Raw genomic sequence first — 16898 nt, 5'->3', positions numbered from 1 at the left:
AGGAGGTTTGAACACAGTCACACATACATACTCATCCACACACATAAACACACACATTTTTGGAATAGAGATATAGCAAACTCATCAAGGAAACAAATGAGGATAGGGAAGGGATGTTACCAGAGAGAATACTACTAGATCCCTGGGGTCCAATTGGTCATATCACATGAATGTCTTCTTCCATCCTCATGCCTCACACAAAGTTAGCCCTTCTTGTCAAGGCAAATCCCTCTACATTCACACAGCATCCCATTCCATCCCATCTTCTTCAGCATATTACTCCCTCTGTCATCTATACCTCCCACCAATCTTTAATCTCTCTTTGTCTACTGATGACCACTTTCTTCTTGCCTACAGACATATCCGTATTTCCTTGATCTCTCCCCCCCCAAAAAAAGATCCTCATTTAATGCCACCACCCTATATATTTTCTCCTTTTAATGCCTAAACTCCTTGACAAAGCTATCTACAAGAAATGCCTTCACTTCCCCTCCTTTTTTCAGTAATTTTTCAGTCATCTCACTTTTTGTGACCCCATTTGGGGTTTTCTTGGCAAAGATACTGGACTGGTTTGCCATTTTCTTCAAGGGTTCATTTTACAGATGAGGAAACTCATCCTCTACTCTTACACCTTCTAAAGTCTTTGAAGTCTAACTTCTGATTTGGTGACTCAACTGAAACTGCTCTTTCCAAAGTTACCAGTGATCTCTTAATCACCATCTAATCATTTTTATTCAGTTTTATTCAATTCTCATCCTTCTTGACTTCTCCATAGCTTTTGACACTGTTGATAACTCTTTGATACTCTCATTTCTCTAAGTTTTTATAACATTGCTCTCTCTCATATCTTATCCTACCAATCTAACCACTCTTCAGTCTCCTTTGTTGAATCTTAATCCAGATCATGTCTACTCACTGTGGGTGTCCTGGAAGGGCCTCTCCTTATCCCTCTTCTCTTCTCCTATATTATCTCACCTGGTGATTATCATCTCCATGCAAATTCTATTTATTCAGTCCTAAGCTCTCTCCTGATTTTCAGTCTCATATCTACAAATCCCTTTTGAACATCTCAACTGGATGTCCCATTGCCATCTTAAATATGCCTTCAGTCAATTTTCAGTCATATCCAACACGTTGTGTCCCTATTTAGGATTTTCTTGGCAAAAATACTGGAGTGATTTGCCATTTCCTTCTCCAGCTCATTTTACAGATGAGAAAACTGAAGCAAACAGGGTTAAGTGACTTGTCCAGAGTCACACAGTAAGTGTCTGAGGGACAGATGTGAACTCAGGAACATAAGTCTTCCTGATTCCAGGTCTGGTATCCACTGTATGACCACTGCCTCAATGTCTAAAACAGAGCTAATTATCTTTCCCCTCATATCATCCCTTCTTCCAAACTTCTCTATTGCTGTTGAGTGTACCACCATACTTCCAATCACCCAGACTTACAACATAGGTGTAATTCTTCATTCCTCACTTTATATTTACCCTACTGTGATAGTAATGGAATATAAAGATCCCCCTGTATTGGCTTGATTTTCAAATTGATTGTGTTAAAACCGAGAGCTTGTTAATCCCACCTGTGGGATGGACTTGTTGACTTGAAAAGAGAGACACGAACTGGGAGGAGCTGGTGACGTAGATTTGGAGAGATAAGAGAGAGGCAGAAGAACTTTTTGGAAGCAGCACCCTCCTGGAGGCAGAGAGAAATTGAGAGGATGGCTGAAGGCCACTTTGAATCGCCCTGGACTTTTGAGACCTGCCCCCGGAGCTGCCAAGGACTGAGGAGACATGGCTGTTTTGCTGGTACTTGGTCTGTCTGTTTTGATGTTGTTTTGCCAGATTTGTCCACTGGTGAAAGACAGTCCTGTTGAAGAAGTCCTGGAACCTGGCTGTTGGCTAAGAGCTCCAGAGACTGTCCTGCAGACAGAGAGTGAATACTGTCCACTGGTGAAGGACAGTGCTGTTGTTGCAGGGGTCTGGGAACCTTTCTGTTGGTTCAGAAGCCCTGAAGAAGGATTTTCTTGTTGTATGTTTACAGAAATCCTGGGAGAGGGCTTTGCTAATGTTTTCAGGGGTTCTAGGGACTGTTCTGCAGACAGAGGATGAATTAATGAAGAGACTGGCAATGTATCTTGTGGCCTTGCTAAGCGTTGTCTCCCCAGGAACTAAGATTGCTGAGAATGTGCCTCGTGTCAAGATGAAGAAAAGATCTCCATTTGGGTATTAAGTGCTGTGCTTAAACTTGTTGTAACTCTGGTGTAGATTCAATTGTGATCCAGGGGTGGGGAACTTTTGACCTTTTTGTGTTCTATGGTTGAACAAATGAACGCACTTTACTTATGATTGGAAACTAATTTCCATTTGAGAAGAGGGGTTTTGTGATGGACTAAATGAAGGTACAGCCTCGGGGTGGAGTAGTATTTAGAACAGGGACTTTGTAATTGATTGAATGAATGGAAGGTCCTGGGGTGGGGTAGTACTTGGAGATTATTTAATCACACTTAGTAAATGCTGTATTTTGAATGATGTCATATTTTGATCTTCTCTGTTCTTAATTTGTCACTGAATATAATGGAGACCACCTATGCTGGTATTTTGAACCTTGGGAAGTTGCCTTTCCTTGGCATTACATTACACCTACATATCCACTATGCTACCAAGCATCTCTCTTACCGTGTTTCCCCGATAATAAGACACTGTCTTATTATTTTTTTTGGACAGAAAACCACCAGAGGGCTTATTTTCAGGGGAGGGCTTATTTTAATGAACATTGACAGCAATTTTAATAAACAGGTAAATGTGAACAAAAAAATGTACCTTTATTCAATAATGATCATGTCATCTTCTTCAACAACATCGTCATAAGTGTCCATACCCTGAATTCCGTCCTGGATGTCTTGCGCCTCCATTTCCTTCAGAAGAAGTGGACCCAATCTGTCATGTCCAGCAATATAGCTCTCTTTAAATGAATATGTCTTGTCCAGGTAACCTGCTCGTAGTGCAGCTCGGAGCGCGGTGTGCGTTTCACCGGGGGGGGGGGGGGGAACAGTGCATACAGAGGGTACTGTAATGTAGCGTGTAGCGCAGGGGATCACCTTCACTACAGTAGCAATCTCAATAGGGCTTATTTTCGGGGGAGGGCTTATTTTAGAGGAATCTTACACAGTAAGGGAAGGGCTTATTTTCGGGATAGGTCTTATTATCGAGGAAACATGGTATATGACCCTTTTCTTCACTCACACAAGCTCATGCCTGGACTATTACAATAACCTTCTGATTGGTCTACCTTCTACCTACTTCAGTTGTCTACTCATTCCAAAGTGATCTTCCTAAAGTTAAGGTCCGACCATGTCACTCCCCTACTCTACTCTAGTGGCTCCCTATTCTAAAAACCTTGAAGATAAAATATAAAATTCTGTTTGGTTTTTAAAGTCCTTCCCTCCTTTCTACTCTTCTCACACTGTACTCCCCTCCACATACTCTACAGTCCAGCAACACTGACCTCCTTACTATTCCTTACCTATGACATTCTTATACTTCTGGGCATTTTCACTTATTGTCCCCCATCCCTGGAATGCATTTCCTTCTCACCTCCATTTCCTGGCTTCTGACTTCTTTCACATCTCAGCTCAAATCCTACCTTCTGCTAGAAGCCTTTCCCAATTCCCTCTGGTACTAGTTCCTTCCCTCCTATATAACATGTTTGTGTGTATGTGTATGTGTCTGTATATATATTTACATAGCATTATGCAGTGGTTTGCATGTTGTCATCTCCATTAGCACATGAGTTTAATGAGGGCATAAATCATCCATCAACACCTAGCAGAGTGTTTCATACATAGTAAGTACTTCACAAATGTTTATCCAACTCAATACAAGCAGATTGTGTATCAGTAGTTATAAGAATCATTTTGATAATGGATGCTGATTCTTTTGGGCTTAGCATTCATTTTTATGAGTAGGAACATATTACCTTTCCTATAGTCAATTCATTTTGTACAGTGAACACTTCTCTTCTTCGTAGGAAAACTCGAGATTTTTGAGCTATAATCTAATTTACTATAATTAGCGTCTGTTATTAAGTCATGTTGGACTCTTGGTGACCCCATGGACCACAGCAGACCAGTGCTGTTCATGGAGTTTTCTTGATAAAGACACTGAAGTGGTTTGCCATTTCCTTTTCCATTGGATTAAGGCAAACAGAGGTTAAGTGACTTGCCCAGGATCATACAGGTATAAGTGTCTAAGGACAGAATTGAACTAAGGTCTTCCTGACTCCAGAATCTAGGATGCTAATATAAAATTAGCAGTAGGGCAACAAGGGGTTATGTAAGAAAAGAAAGCTTATTCTCTCTAAATTAGAATTAGGCTCCCCCAGAAGTGGAACCATTCCAAACTCTATGCCTGGGTACAAAAACTTCACTCTAACCATCATTGCCCACCAAGCTTTCTCTGTCTCTCTCTCTCTCTGTCTCTCTCTGTCTCTCTCTCTGTCTCTCTCTGTCTCTCTCTCTCTCTCTCTCTCTCTGTCTCTCTCTCTCTCTCACACCCAGGGCATCCATCTCTTTATTTATACCAGAATGCATTCCTCTGGATTTATCTTTCCTGCGCCTACAGGTGCCAGGTACTATCTCCATATCCCTCTTTCCTTTTCAACTTCCTTTTATGTATTGTCTTCCCTTTTTAGAATGTAAGCTCCTTGACGGCAGGGATTGTCTTTCATTTTGCTTATATTTATATTCCCAATGCTTAGCACCAGTGCCTGTCACGTGATAAGTATTCAATAAATGCCTGTTGACTGGCTGAGAACAGGTAAGAACCATCGCCCCCTACTCCTGTTGGCCCAGTAGTGTTGTCTCAATGACATACTTATGCTACTTAGTTGAACATGTCAGAGCTAGAAGCAATGGGAAGGGAAGCAAATTTAGACTTAATATAATGGAAAATTTCCTAAGAATTATCCCAAAGTGAAATAGAATGCTCAGTAGATAATGGGTTCCTCTTCACTAAAAGTCTTCAAGTATGAACAACTAATTGTTGGATTTGTTGCTATTTTTCAAATTATGTGCTGAACAAGGACACCTTTGAGATGTCCTTCAACTCTGAAATTCTGTGATTACAATTAAAATGCACATCTTTACTCTCTTAACAAAAGTTAAACTACAAAAGTGAAAAATGATACACATTCTCACTAACAATCACTTCACTAGGCAGTTTGGCTGAATTATTTACATAATCTACTGATGGGGTGCTTGGGATCTATTTTTGTAAAATCAATTTGTAACATCAATTTGTAATACCAATTTGTAACATCAGTAATGATGGGGTGCTTGGGATCTATGTTTGTAACATCAATCTGTAAAACCAATTTGTAAAACCAGTCTGTAAAATCACATTTCCCTTTCCCAGCCTCAAACTCTTCCCCTTCCCCCTAACTGCACTCTGCCTAAGCAACAACTTGAGACTCCTTTGTCCTTGCTTAATCTAGCCCTATTGTAGTTGCCTCATGTCTCCTCCTCTCTGGCCCAAATCTCATCTCCAAGTTAAACTCCTCAAACTTTTATCTATGCACTGAAGTCACAAGTTAGCCTTGGTTCCCTTACATCCATCCTGTAGGCCCTTACAATGGCAGCCCTACCCTTTAAAAGTAAAAGCCTGTGCCCCCTTTCACTTGCAAAAAGTCCCCTAAGGACTCTTGCCCGCTTCATTAAAAACATAAAAATAAACTTTCACTCCAATTAAGCCTGAGACTATTGAATTCTTTCCAGATGCTATGGCAGGTTTTCTGGTCTTAGATAAGATCAGAGCTCCTGCTGAACCTAATAGCCCATCCTCTTCACTACTTTGACGGGGCTTTCTCACATACCTGTTGGAAAGAGTCTGCTGTGTCAAAACAAAATGCATCTGGGAAGACATATTAATTGATGCAGGGTACAATTCAGAAGAGCCAGGAAAACAATAGGCAATGCAAATGAAACGACAAAAAAAAGAAAAAGGAAAGTGAATTGTGTGCTTACAATGATCAAATTTGGCACTGGAAAAGAGATTTTAAAATTCACCTCCTCTTGAGAGGTGGGAAATTACAGACATGAAACAATACACATACTGCATATCCCCTTAATGAAGCCTGAGACCTGGGTTCAAATTCTAACTCCACATGCTACCTGGACAACCCTGGGTGTGTCACTTCCCCTCTCCTGTGCCTCAGTGTTCTCACCTGTAAAATGGGTGAGTTGGCCCACAAAGTGCATTCCAGTTCTAGCGCTAGTATCTTAGGAGTTAGGATTCTGAGTCTTAGCTATCTCGGCCATAAAGTGAGAAGGAAGAGTTGCTCTCTTCCCAGGTGCCACAGGTTCCACAGGTTCCCTGTGTCTCACATCCGCTAGGGTCCTGGGGCTGACAAACAACCTAGGGCATAGGACCCTCCCGCTTTAGCCCCATCCCTTCTGATAGGCCATTTGGGTCACGTGACAAGGACACACACACACACACACACACACACACACACACACACACACACACACACACCCCTCCCCCATTCCCTCTCACTGGCTTCCCCCATTCGGCGGGGCGGAAGTGACGGGTGGGTACCGGAAGTGGGCTGATTTTTCCCTACTCGGCGTGTCTGGCTTGTACTCCTGTTCCCTTCAGTCCGCGAGTTTAGTGGCAGTTCTTCGGCCGAGCCAAGATGTCGATTGAAATTGAGTCGTCAGAGTAAGTGCCGGCGACTAGGGAAAGGTCTGGGGGGCCGAGCCTCGCGAGAGGGAAGAAGAAGGCGGAAGACCAGGGACGCTTCCTGCTGCCTGGGCGCCGGGGCCGCGTCCGACCTGATGGGGCCTGCCTGGAGCAGGAGTCTCCCCGCCCCGCACCTCCGACGCCGCCCTCCCACCTCTCTCTGCGTCCCGATTAACCCCGCGGAGGGAAATTACCAGTAACCAGAGGGTCGTGGGGCAGAGAGTTTGGAAAGGACCCCGGAATGCCCTCTAGTCCAGTATTTTCATCTTACATATGAGGAAACTGTGGCTAGAAGGCGGCGGACGTGACCCGCCTGAGATCACACCTGGGTCTTCATTGAGCTGGGACTAAAACCCCCAAGGTTCTTCCCCACCCACCCCCCTTACAGTGATAACCATTGAGCCTTTGCACTCAGGCTTTCTGGGTTCGCACTGTGTCTGTAGCCAGGCAGCCTAGTTCTTGCTGTCATGTTACTATTCCCAAGGTGAATTCGATCTGCCACCTTCCCTCACTCCCCAAGTTTAAGGACGCAGTTTCCTCATTTCTGTTTCTCAATATAAAGTGCTAACTAATAATAAAGTACTCTGAATTAGTAAAGTATTTTTGTATATTAAGGTAGAAGGAACAAGTCTAAACTTGTACTTACATAGTGATAAAGAATTTGAAGCTAGTGGTGAAAGTAACCACAATAGAAAATACACAACGCTAATAGAAATAGCAATGTTGATCTATTATGTGAGGTTCTTAACAAAAATAAATTTCAATCCCTGGTCAAAGCAGTAGCCTGGCTAGCGAGTTCTAGAGTATGAGTCTGTTAACCTTAGAGTTTTGTGTTCATTTTGTTTTTTATGAGATGCAACATGATATAGAGGAAAGAGTAGTGGACTTTGAATCTGGAAGACCCCAGTTCCATTTCAGTTTCTTAGAAGCTGTGTTTCCCCTGAGCAAATTGTTTAACCTCTCTGAACCTCAGTTTTATCATGTGTGAAATTAGGGGGTTGGGTTTTATAGACTTCCATGTTACTTTACAGCTCTAAATCTGCAATCCTATAGTTAAACTCATGGTATATTTCTTCATTTTCAGTGTTATACGTCTCATCATGCAGTACTTGAAGGAAAATAGTTTACATCGAGCCTTAGCCACTTTGCAGGAGGAGACAACTGTGTCACTGAATACTGTGGACAGCATAGAAAGTTTTGTAGCAGATATTAACAGTGGTCATTGGGATACCGTTTTGCAAGCTATACAGTCCTTGAAATTGCCAGATAAAACACTGATTGACCTCTATGAACAGGTAAGCTTATGTTTATATTCATCCTCTTTGAAGAAAATGGCACATTTAATGCCATTCTATTTTTATTTGTTGGTAGCAAAAGATCCAAAGGAAAATGTTCTTAAGTCAATGAGATTGTCCATGTTCAAGACATTTAACTCTGATTAGAATTTATTTCCCTTCTCTGGTCAGTTTTGTGTCCTACCTCTACCACTGTCTTGCTCCTCCTAAACTTGTTCTTCATCCTCACTGTGATTTCTGGTCCTTCAGTGCCTCTAAGTTCTACCATTTATCACCCTTATTCAGGCTTCATTTCTCTCCTGAACAGTTTTAGCCCTATGATAACAGGTTCACTGAGGTTCACCTTTAAATCCCTTCTTCTTAAGCCCATTATTTTCAGCTCAACCCTGGTCATTCCCATCATAAGTTTCCTCTTTACCTACTCTAGTGCTAATGGATGTTGCTAAAAGAAATAGTGAAATTATATAGACTGAATCTACAACAAATATATATTATTTAACCTCTCTGAGCTTTCAAACACTGCACAGCAATCCTTTTCTTTCAGTAGCTATTACATACCTTCTCAAACTTCCAGCTTCTCCCCAAATACCCGTAACAGCAAGTACCCTAGCATACCCAGGATGGCTGCCAGCACAGGTTCTTTGATCTGCTTTACCAAAGGAAAGCAACTTTAAAGGGGTCAGTAATCTTTAATTAAGCATACACACACACACACACACACACACACCTATTACACACACATTGATTGATTGATATATATCTCATTCACTTAGTTCAGGAGAAAAAGTCAGCACCCTGAACTTCAGAAAATACAGACAGAAAAAATAACATAATTCAACAGACTGACAGACAGGGCTTCTAGCTGTCCAACTGTTACATACATACATAGTTACCAAAGAGAGAAGCACCAACATCTGGGTTGGAGGGTTAGTGCCTGACCAAATCATACAACTCTTCCCTTAAGTAAGCCCCAAAGCAAAAGCTCACCTCAGAGTATTTATACCCTTCTTCAGGGTCAGAGGACATCACAACCGTTGTCACCCACTACCTAATTACAAAGTAACAAAAGGTGTGGGCCTTCCTGAAAAACAAGTCTCCCCCCAATTAAGCCCCTCCTGTTGGGTTCCACTTGAGACCCATTAAGGGGCAGAGAAGATCTTCAAATTCCCTAGGCCTATTAAGGGGCAGGCAAGATCTTCAAATTCCCATTACAGTACCTCTCAAAAGATAACCTCCCCTGCTTGATTGAAAAAAAAAACAAAAGATTGAGACCATCTGAATGAGCTCTCTCATTCTTTCCTCCACACCTCAGAACAGTATGTCTTCACTCATCCTCACCTCATATTTTTCAGGTCTCACGAGAATGAAGTGATCCTTCTCTTTGTAAAGGTTAATACCCAGATTTGTGTCCGTGATCCTTTTTCCTTCAGTTTATGCCAGCAGTTATTGTGTGTCACATCTTCAGCTTCTTCCTATTTCCTAACTTTTTCTTGTCACCTACAAATATGTTCTCCCCCATCTTTTCTAATCTTGCAGTACCTGAAAATCACCATCCAAATCTCAGGGGGGCGGCTAGGTGGTGTAGTGAATAGAGCACCGGCCCTGGAGTCAGGAGGACCTGGGTTCAAATTTGGCCTCAGACTCTTAACACAAAACTAGCTGTGTGACCATGGGCAAGTCACTTAGCCCCAATTGCCCCCGTCCAAAAAGCAAAAACAAAAAACATCCAAATATCTCTTCTCTTTGAGTTCTGAAAGTGCTGAAAGATAGGCTACATTTTCTCCAACGACTTCCTACCCATTTTCTTTCCAACCCCTTATAGTCTGACATTCAGGTTTCACTATTCTGCCTTAAGAATCACTGTTCAAATTCCCTCTCACAGATCACTAATGGCCTTTTAATTGCTAAATCCAGTGGCCTTTTGTCAGCACTCATCCTTGACTGCTATATTCTCTCCTCTCATGGCTTGTCCGTCTAAATTCATGTGCTTCCCTCAGCTTCTTCTCTTTCAGCTTTCCTTCTCCTTTTCTGCCAGAAAAACCACAGTCTTGGAGTTGGAAGGGACTTCAGAGTACATACCAGTAATGTAAGGCTGGTTCAGTATTAGGAAAACTATAAGTATAATTGATCATATTAACAACAAAAAACAACAGAAACAGCTTTTGACAAAATAAAACGCTCATTCCTGTTTAAAACACTAGAAAGCACAAGAATAAACAGCTTTCCTTAAAACGATAAGTAATATCTATCTAAAAGCAAGATCCAGCATTGTTTGTAATAGTGATAAGCTAGAAGCTAAGGGATGAAGTTAGGATGTCTGTTATCGCAATATTATTCAGTCTTGTTCTAGAAACACTAGCTATAGCAGTAAGATAAGAAAAAGATCTTGAAAGAATATACATAGTCATTGAGGAAACCAATCTACCACTTTTTACCAATGATGTGATGATTTACTTAAAGAACCCTAGACAGTCAACTAAAAAGCTAACTGAAACAATGAATAATTTCAGCAGAGTTGCAGGATTTAAAATAAGCCCACACAAATCAAATATTTCTGTATATTGCCAACAAAACCCAACAGGAAAAGAAAGGAAGAGAAATTCCATTTTTAAAAACTACCAACAATATAAAGTGCTTAGGAGTCTACCTGTCAAGATACACTATATGGACATAATTAAAAAACACTCTTTACTCAAATACAGATCTAAATAATTGAAGAAATATTAATTGCCTGATGTTAATTAGTAGGCTAAGCCAATATAATAAAAATGACAATACTACCTAAACTAATTTATTCAATGCCATATTACTCAAATTACCAAAGAATATAGAGCTAGAAAAAAATCATGACAGAGTTCATCTGGAAGAACAAAAGGTCAAGAATATAAAGGGAATCGATGAAAGAAAAAAACTGGAAGGAAAGGAGAGTAGCACTACCAGATCTCAAACTATACCATAAAACTGTAATTACCAAAACCATTTCATACAAGGTAAGAAATAGATTGATCAGTGGAATAGATTAGCTACATATTATATGGAAGCAAATGAACACAGTTACCTAGTGTTTGATAAAACTCCAAAATCCCAGCTACTGGGGCAAGAACTCACTATTTGACAAAAACTGTTAGGAAAACTAGAAAGTGGTCTGGCAGAAGCTAGGCATAGAGCATCCCACACCATACTAAGATAAGTTCAAAATGGGTATACTGTTCAAATATAAAGGGTTATATATGCAGATTAGTGGAACATGAAGGAAATTACTTGCCAGATCAATGGATAGGGAACAGTTCATAATGAAACAAGATATAGAGAAGTTCACAGGAAATAAATTGGATAATTTTGATTAGATAAAATTAAAATGGTTTTACATAAAACCACCACAGCTAAAATTAGAAGAAAAATCAGAAAATTGGGGGAGGGGGAATCTTAGCAAGTTTTTCTGACAAAGGCATCTCTTCTAAAATATGTAGGAAGCTGAGTCAAATTTACGATAGTAAGACCATTCCCCAGTTGATAAATGGTTAAAAGATATAAATATGCAGTTTTCAGAAGAAGAAATTAAAGCTATCTTTAATTTAATTTAACATTTTTTAAATGTTCTGAATCACTGACAATTAGAAAAATGAACATTAAAAATACCAGCTCACAGTCCTCAGATCAGCTAAGATAGAACTGTGCCCCAACAGCTATTAAGCTGTATTTACCCTTTGACCCAACAATACTACTACTAGGTCTGTGGCTCAAAGAGATCAAAGAAAGAGGAAAAGGACCCATATGTTCAAAAGTATTTATAGCCTCTCTTTATGTGGCAGCAAAAAACTGAGTGGATGCCCATAAATTGGGGAATGACTTAATGAGTTATGATATGTGAATGTGATGGAATATTACTGTGCTGTAAGAAATGATGAAGGAGATGGTTTCAGAAAAATTCACTGTGTGAAGTGATCAGAATCAGGAAAATAGTCTGCACGGTAATAGCAATATTATTAATAACTGATCAACTGTGAAAGATTTAATGACTGCTCAACACAATGTCCCACCACAACTCTAAGGGACTCATAATGAAACATGCTGTCCACCTCCAGAAAGAACTGATGGACTCAAAGTACAGTTGGAAGAATATTTTCTTCTTTTCCTTTCTTTTTCTTGGAACAAAGCTAATGTGAAAATTTGTTTTGCATGTCCATATGTTTTTGTTACAGGTTTTGTTTTTCTTAACTTCTCAGTGGATAGGATAGGGTAGGGTAGGGTAGGATGAAAGATAGAATTTGGAACTGAAAATAAAATTGAATTTAAAAAAAAATTTTTTGAATTAAAGGAGATTCCAGATCTAGCTAATTCAGCTTGTATCTGAATAGGGATCCCCTATGCAACATTCCCAAGAGATGATCGTCCAGCTTCCACTTAACTCCAGTAAGCAAGAATCTCTTACCTGCTGAGTATCCTATTCCTTTTTCCAGCAGTTCTAATTGTTAGGAAAGTTTTCCTTGTATCAAGCCATAATTTGTTACTGTGTACCTTCCAACCCTTGCTACTAGTCTGTCCTCTGGGGCCAAACAACACAAATCTCTCCTCTCCCACATGAAAACCTTTCACTTTTTTGAAAAACCTTTTCACTATCATGACTCTCCACACTTTGCTCTTCTCTGTGCTAAACCCCATATCTTCATATGTTATGGTCCGGAGGCCCTCGTTGCCCTCCTGAATGCTGTCCACCTTAAATGTCCTTCCCAGGAGGTGACACCCAAAACTGAACACAATACTCCAAATGTGGTCTGACTATGGCAGAATCTAGTAAGGATGTTACCTCCCTTTTTCTCAATGTTGTGCCTCAGTGCAGCCTTAAGTTCTCCCCTCTTGTAAAAGTTACTGTTACAGATTTAGGGAGAAGAGTGATAATGCTCTTATAGCTACAGTATAAAATGTAACAGCAGTAAGGATGTGCTGCTCTGCAGGACGCTAAAAGAAGGAAAGAATCATTCTTAGTGGGCCATTCCTTCTCAGTTTTTTTTCTGGTTTATCCTCTTCCTCCTGGCTTCTAAATATTCCCCCAGTGCTTTGTCCTAGTCTTTTTCCTCTTTCCTTTCTACACACTTGGCCTTAGTGATCTTATCTCTAAAATATGGGTTCATTTATCACATCTATGCGGTTACTGCCAAAGCTATATCACTCTAATCTCTTCCCTGAGTTTCTTAATCGTATGTATCCATCTGCCTGATGGACATCTTCGTTTGGATGTCCTACCTCAAATTCAGCTTGTCCAAAACAGAACTAAAAATTCCAGGGCAGCTAGGTGGCTCAGTGAATAGAGCACCAGCTCTGGAGTCAGGAGGACCTGAGTTCAAATCTAACCTCAGACACTTAACACTTACTAGCTGTGTGACCTTGAGCAAGTCACTTAATCCCAATTATCCTGCCTTACCCCTTCCAAAAAAGAAAAAAAATTCCACCCCCATTCCCAATTCCATCTTCCTCTCAACTTCCCTATTTCTGTTGATGACATTATTATCTTTCCAATCACCTAAACTGAAAATCTCCCAGACATCTTTGACTATTTCTTCTCCTCCATCCAATCGTTTGTCAAGCCGGGTCATGTCTACCTCCCCAGGCATCTCTCACATTCATCCTCTTTTCCCCTTTCTCACCATCAACAGCCCAATTCAGAGCCTCATCACCTCTAGCCTTTACTGCTGTAATGGGCTTTTCGCTGATCCTCTTACTTCTGTTCTCTTTCCTGTGTTCAAACCATCCTTCACATAACTGCCAAAATAGCCTTCCTAATGCTCAGGTCCAAATATGCCACTCCCCTGCTCAAAAGTCCTATAGGATAAATTACACATGCCTTAGCCTGGCATGTAAGGCCTTCCACATTAGACCTGTTGCCTTCCTTATTAGTGATTTTTCACATTATTTCCCTCAGGTACTGTACTTTGCAATCCAGCACAGTGCTGGATCATAGTAGGCACTTAATAAATGTTGATTGATGGATTGATCATACTGGAAAGGTATTCTCCAAATTCAGCATGCTGCCTCCCACCTTCATGCTTTGGAACAGGTCATTTATTTAGCATGTACTCCTTCCTCATCCCTGTCTTTGGATGTGTACCTGCTGTAGCCTACCAACCCTACCACTACACAGCACAGCACATATGTACACATTCTCTTGAACACATGTGTGTGCACACAAACACTTTTCTCACCTCTGGTAGAATATAATGTTTTGGAGAACAGGGGCTGTTTTATTTTTGTCTTTGTACCCAGCAGGTACCTAGGATAGTCTTACACATAGTAAGCACTTAATAAGCTCCTTAAGGTCAGGACCTCTTTCACATCTATCTTTGTGTTATGCTTAATAAATATTTGTTGATTAAATTGCTTAAAGTAAAAATGAGAAATTGCTTCATATCTCCTTTACATGAGTACAGTCATTACCAGAAGGAAATCCTTGGTGTTAATGGCTGCTAACTGATCAGAGTGGGGGTAGCTGAAGGTTGGGGCATGGCAGTTTCCTAAAGTAAGACAACAGGGAAGTTTGCCACATGGCTTGACTCTTCCTTTCATTTGAACACTTAGAGGCCATTGTAGGGTTATTAATTGGCCTGATTTCGATATTGTTGTGTCTAAGGGAATAGGGAGGCCCAAAGAAAGGGAGAGAGGGAATAGCCAGTCAATGGAGTAATCAGAGCACACAACATTTATCAATTGAATTCGCCATCTATGGGCATGGTTTGTGGTGCCCCCAAACAATTACAATAGTAACATCAAAGATCTCTCATCATAGAACACCATAACAGATATAATAACAATGGAAAAGTGTGAAATATTGCAAGAATTACCAAAAAGTGACACAAAAACAATGTATGTGCTTTTGGTAAAATTGCATTGATAGACTTGCTTGATGCAGAATTGCTACAAACCATCAATTTTTTTTAAAAAAAAAACTCAGTATCTGCAAAGTGCAATAAAGCAAAATATAATAAAATTACATATGCCTGTATTTGTATGCCAAGAGGAAGGAAAACCAATAGATAAAAAATGATGGCTGGACTTTATGGAGTTTAAGCAATGTTATAGTCACTTTTGTAGGGCAACCAGGTAAAAGAAAAATTTTGATTTCTTAATAACTGATGATCTCTTAGCAATATTTTTAGCTCAAAAATTTAACTGAAATTTTTAACTATAAGAAGGTCTTGGGGTGGCCAGGTGGCACAGTGAGTAAGAGCACTGGCCCTGGAGTCGGGAGACCCGGGATCGGTTCTGGCCTCAGATACTTGGCACCCACACAAAATAACTGGCCGTTTTACCTTGAGCAAGTTACTTAACCCCAATTGCTTTCAAAAAAAGAAAAAGTTCTTGAAAATGCTAATTCTTTCTCTCTCATGATTGTCTAGGTTGTCCTGGAATTGATAGAACTTCGTGAATTGGGTGCTGCCAGATCTCTTCTGAGACAGACTGATCCCATGATCATGTTAAAACAGACTCAGCCAGAGAGATACATTCATCTTGAGAACCTCTTAGCTAGGTCCTACTTTGATCCTCGTGAGGTATGCTGGTAACATTGAAAATATTAGCAAAACTTCTTACTATGTTTCTGGGATTATTTTTCCTTATTTATATGAATTTTTTTTTAAATGCATGTATTACTAGAAGACAAAAAGTTGTTAGATTGCAAGGGACCTTAGCAATCATCCAAATTTTGTAATGGTTCCATAAACTTTTTTTTTTATATTTTGATTACTGCATTTCAATATCGGTTTCCTTTATGACATTATACATTTGTTTTATTCATTTAGAAACATTCTGAAAAAGGGCCCTTTGGCTTCACTTGACTGTTAAAGGTGGGAGAGGGGATTCCATGATCAAAAATCAGATCCTTAGTTTAACAGATAAGAAAAAGTGAGGCCTCTATAGATTATATGATTTTCCTAAGGTCACACAAACATAAAGAGGCAAAAACTAGAACAAAAACCCAGGGCTTTTGAATCCAAGTTCAGTGCTCTTTCCATGATGCCACTAGAAACTTGTGTCACTTAGATTCTTTTTTAAATCTATTTCCTAAATGCTTCCTTTTTCACATCAGGTAGTTGTATGTTGGCTAAAGTAAAATTTTTGAGAATGTTTAATTCTAATAGACTTTCCATTTTGGCATAAATGCTTTTTGGACAGACATGTTTGGAGGGACCTTTTGGGTATGTAGGGTAGTATATGAAAATGTAGGTGCTGAAATACACACTTTACCAAACCACCAACCTCAGACTTTTCCATAATGTCTCAAATGTGAATTATACTATCTCCTCTAAGATGTTCCTACCTTTAATTAGCATGAACATAATAACTGAAATTCAGCTAGTCTAAAAGCCTAATTTTAGTAATAGTGCCTCACATTTACATAGTACTTTAAAAATTCTTTTCTCACAACAACTCTGGTAGTAGACAATACAGATATATTTAGCATAGAGAGGTGAAGGTTCTGAAGTGTGGGTGCCAAGGTTTACATGCTTATAAGTGGGATTTTAATCAGTATCTCCAAACACCATTGTGCTTTCCTGACTCTCAGTAGTTTGTCTTCTTCCTTACCAAAATGTTTAGCTCTCACTAATGGGCTGGCAAGAAATAAGAACATAATAGTACTAGAATAATGAAGAAGTAAGCCATTGCATGGAAAATAGAAAAAAGTAATATTCTTAAATTTCTGACTAAAATTGGACATTGTTTAAAATGAATGAATGAAACAGAACAACTTCTTGACTTGTAAGAGTTGTTAGAGTGAAAAGTTACACTGGAAATACATCATCAAACATTTATTAATGCCTACAGTGTTCCAGGCCCTGGAGATGCATTGACAAAAATGAAAGTTACTTCT

The 16898-nt window shown here is 39.8% G+C and overlaps 1 protein-coding gene across 1 annotated transcript in view; it reads left to right on the top strand.

Moving 5' to 3' along the window:
- Positions 1-6559: 6559 nt before the first annotated feature.
- The window catches only part of SMU1 (SMU1 DNA replication regulator and spliceosomal factor), a 39285-nt gene continuing 28946 nt past the window's right edge, over positions 6560-16898 (top strand). Inside the window, exons 1-3 of the mRNA XM_069088073.1 lie at positions 6560-6719; positions 7825-8035; positions 15427-15579. Coding sequence (XP_068944174.1) covers positions 6694-6719; positions 7825-8035; positions 15427-15579 — 390 coding nt within the window. The 5' untranslated portion in view covers positions 6560-6693. The remainder of the gene's footprint in view (positions 6720-7824; positions 8036-15426; positions 15580-16898) is intronic.

Source organism: Petaurus breviceps, unplaced genomic scaffold, assembly GCF_028583685.1.
Source record: "Petaurus breviceps papuanus isolate PSGF00001 unplaced genomic scaffold, PetGlider_PUasm1.0 184, whole genome shotgun sequence".
In the NCBI taxonomy this organism is placed as follows: Eukaryota; Metazoa; Chordata; class Mammalia; order Diprotodontia; family Petauridae; genus Petaurus; species Petaurus breviceps.
The sequence above is the reverse complement of the archived record's forward strand: the minus strand, read 5'-3'. Positions and strand labels throughout refer to the sequence as shown.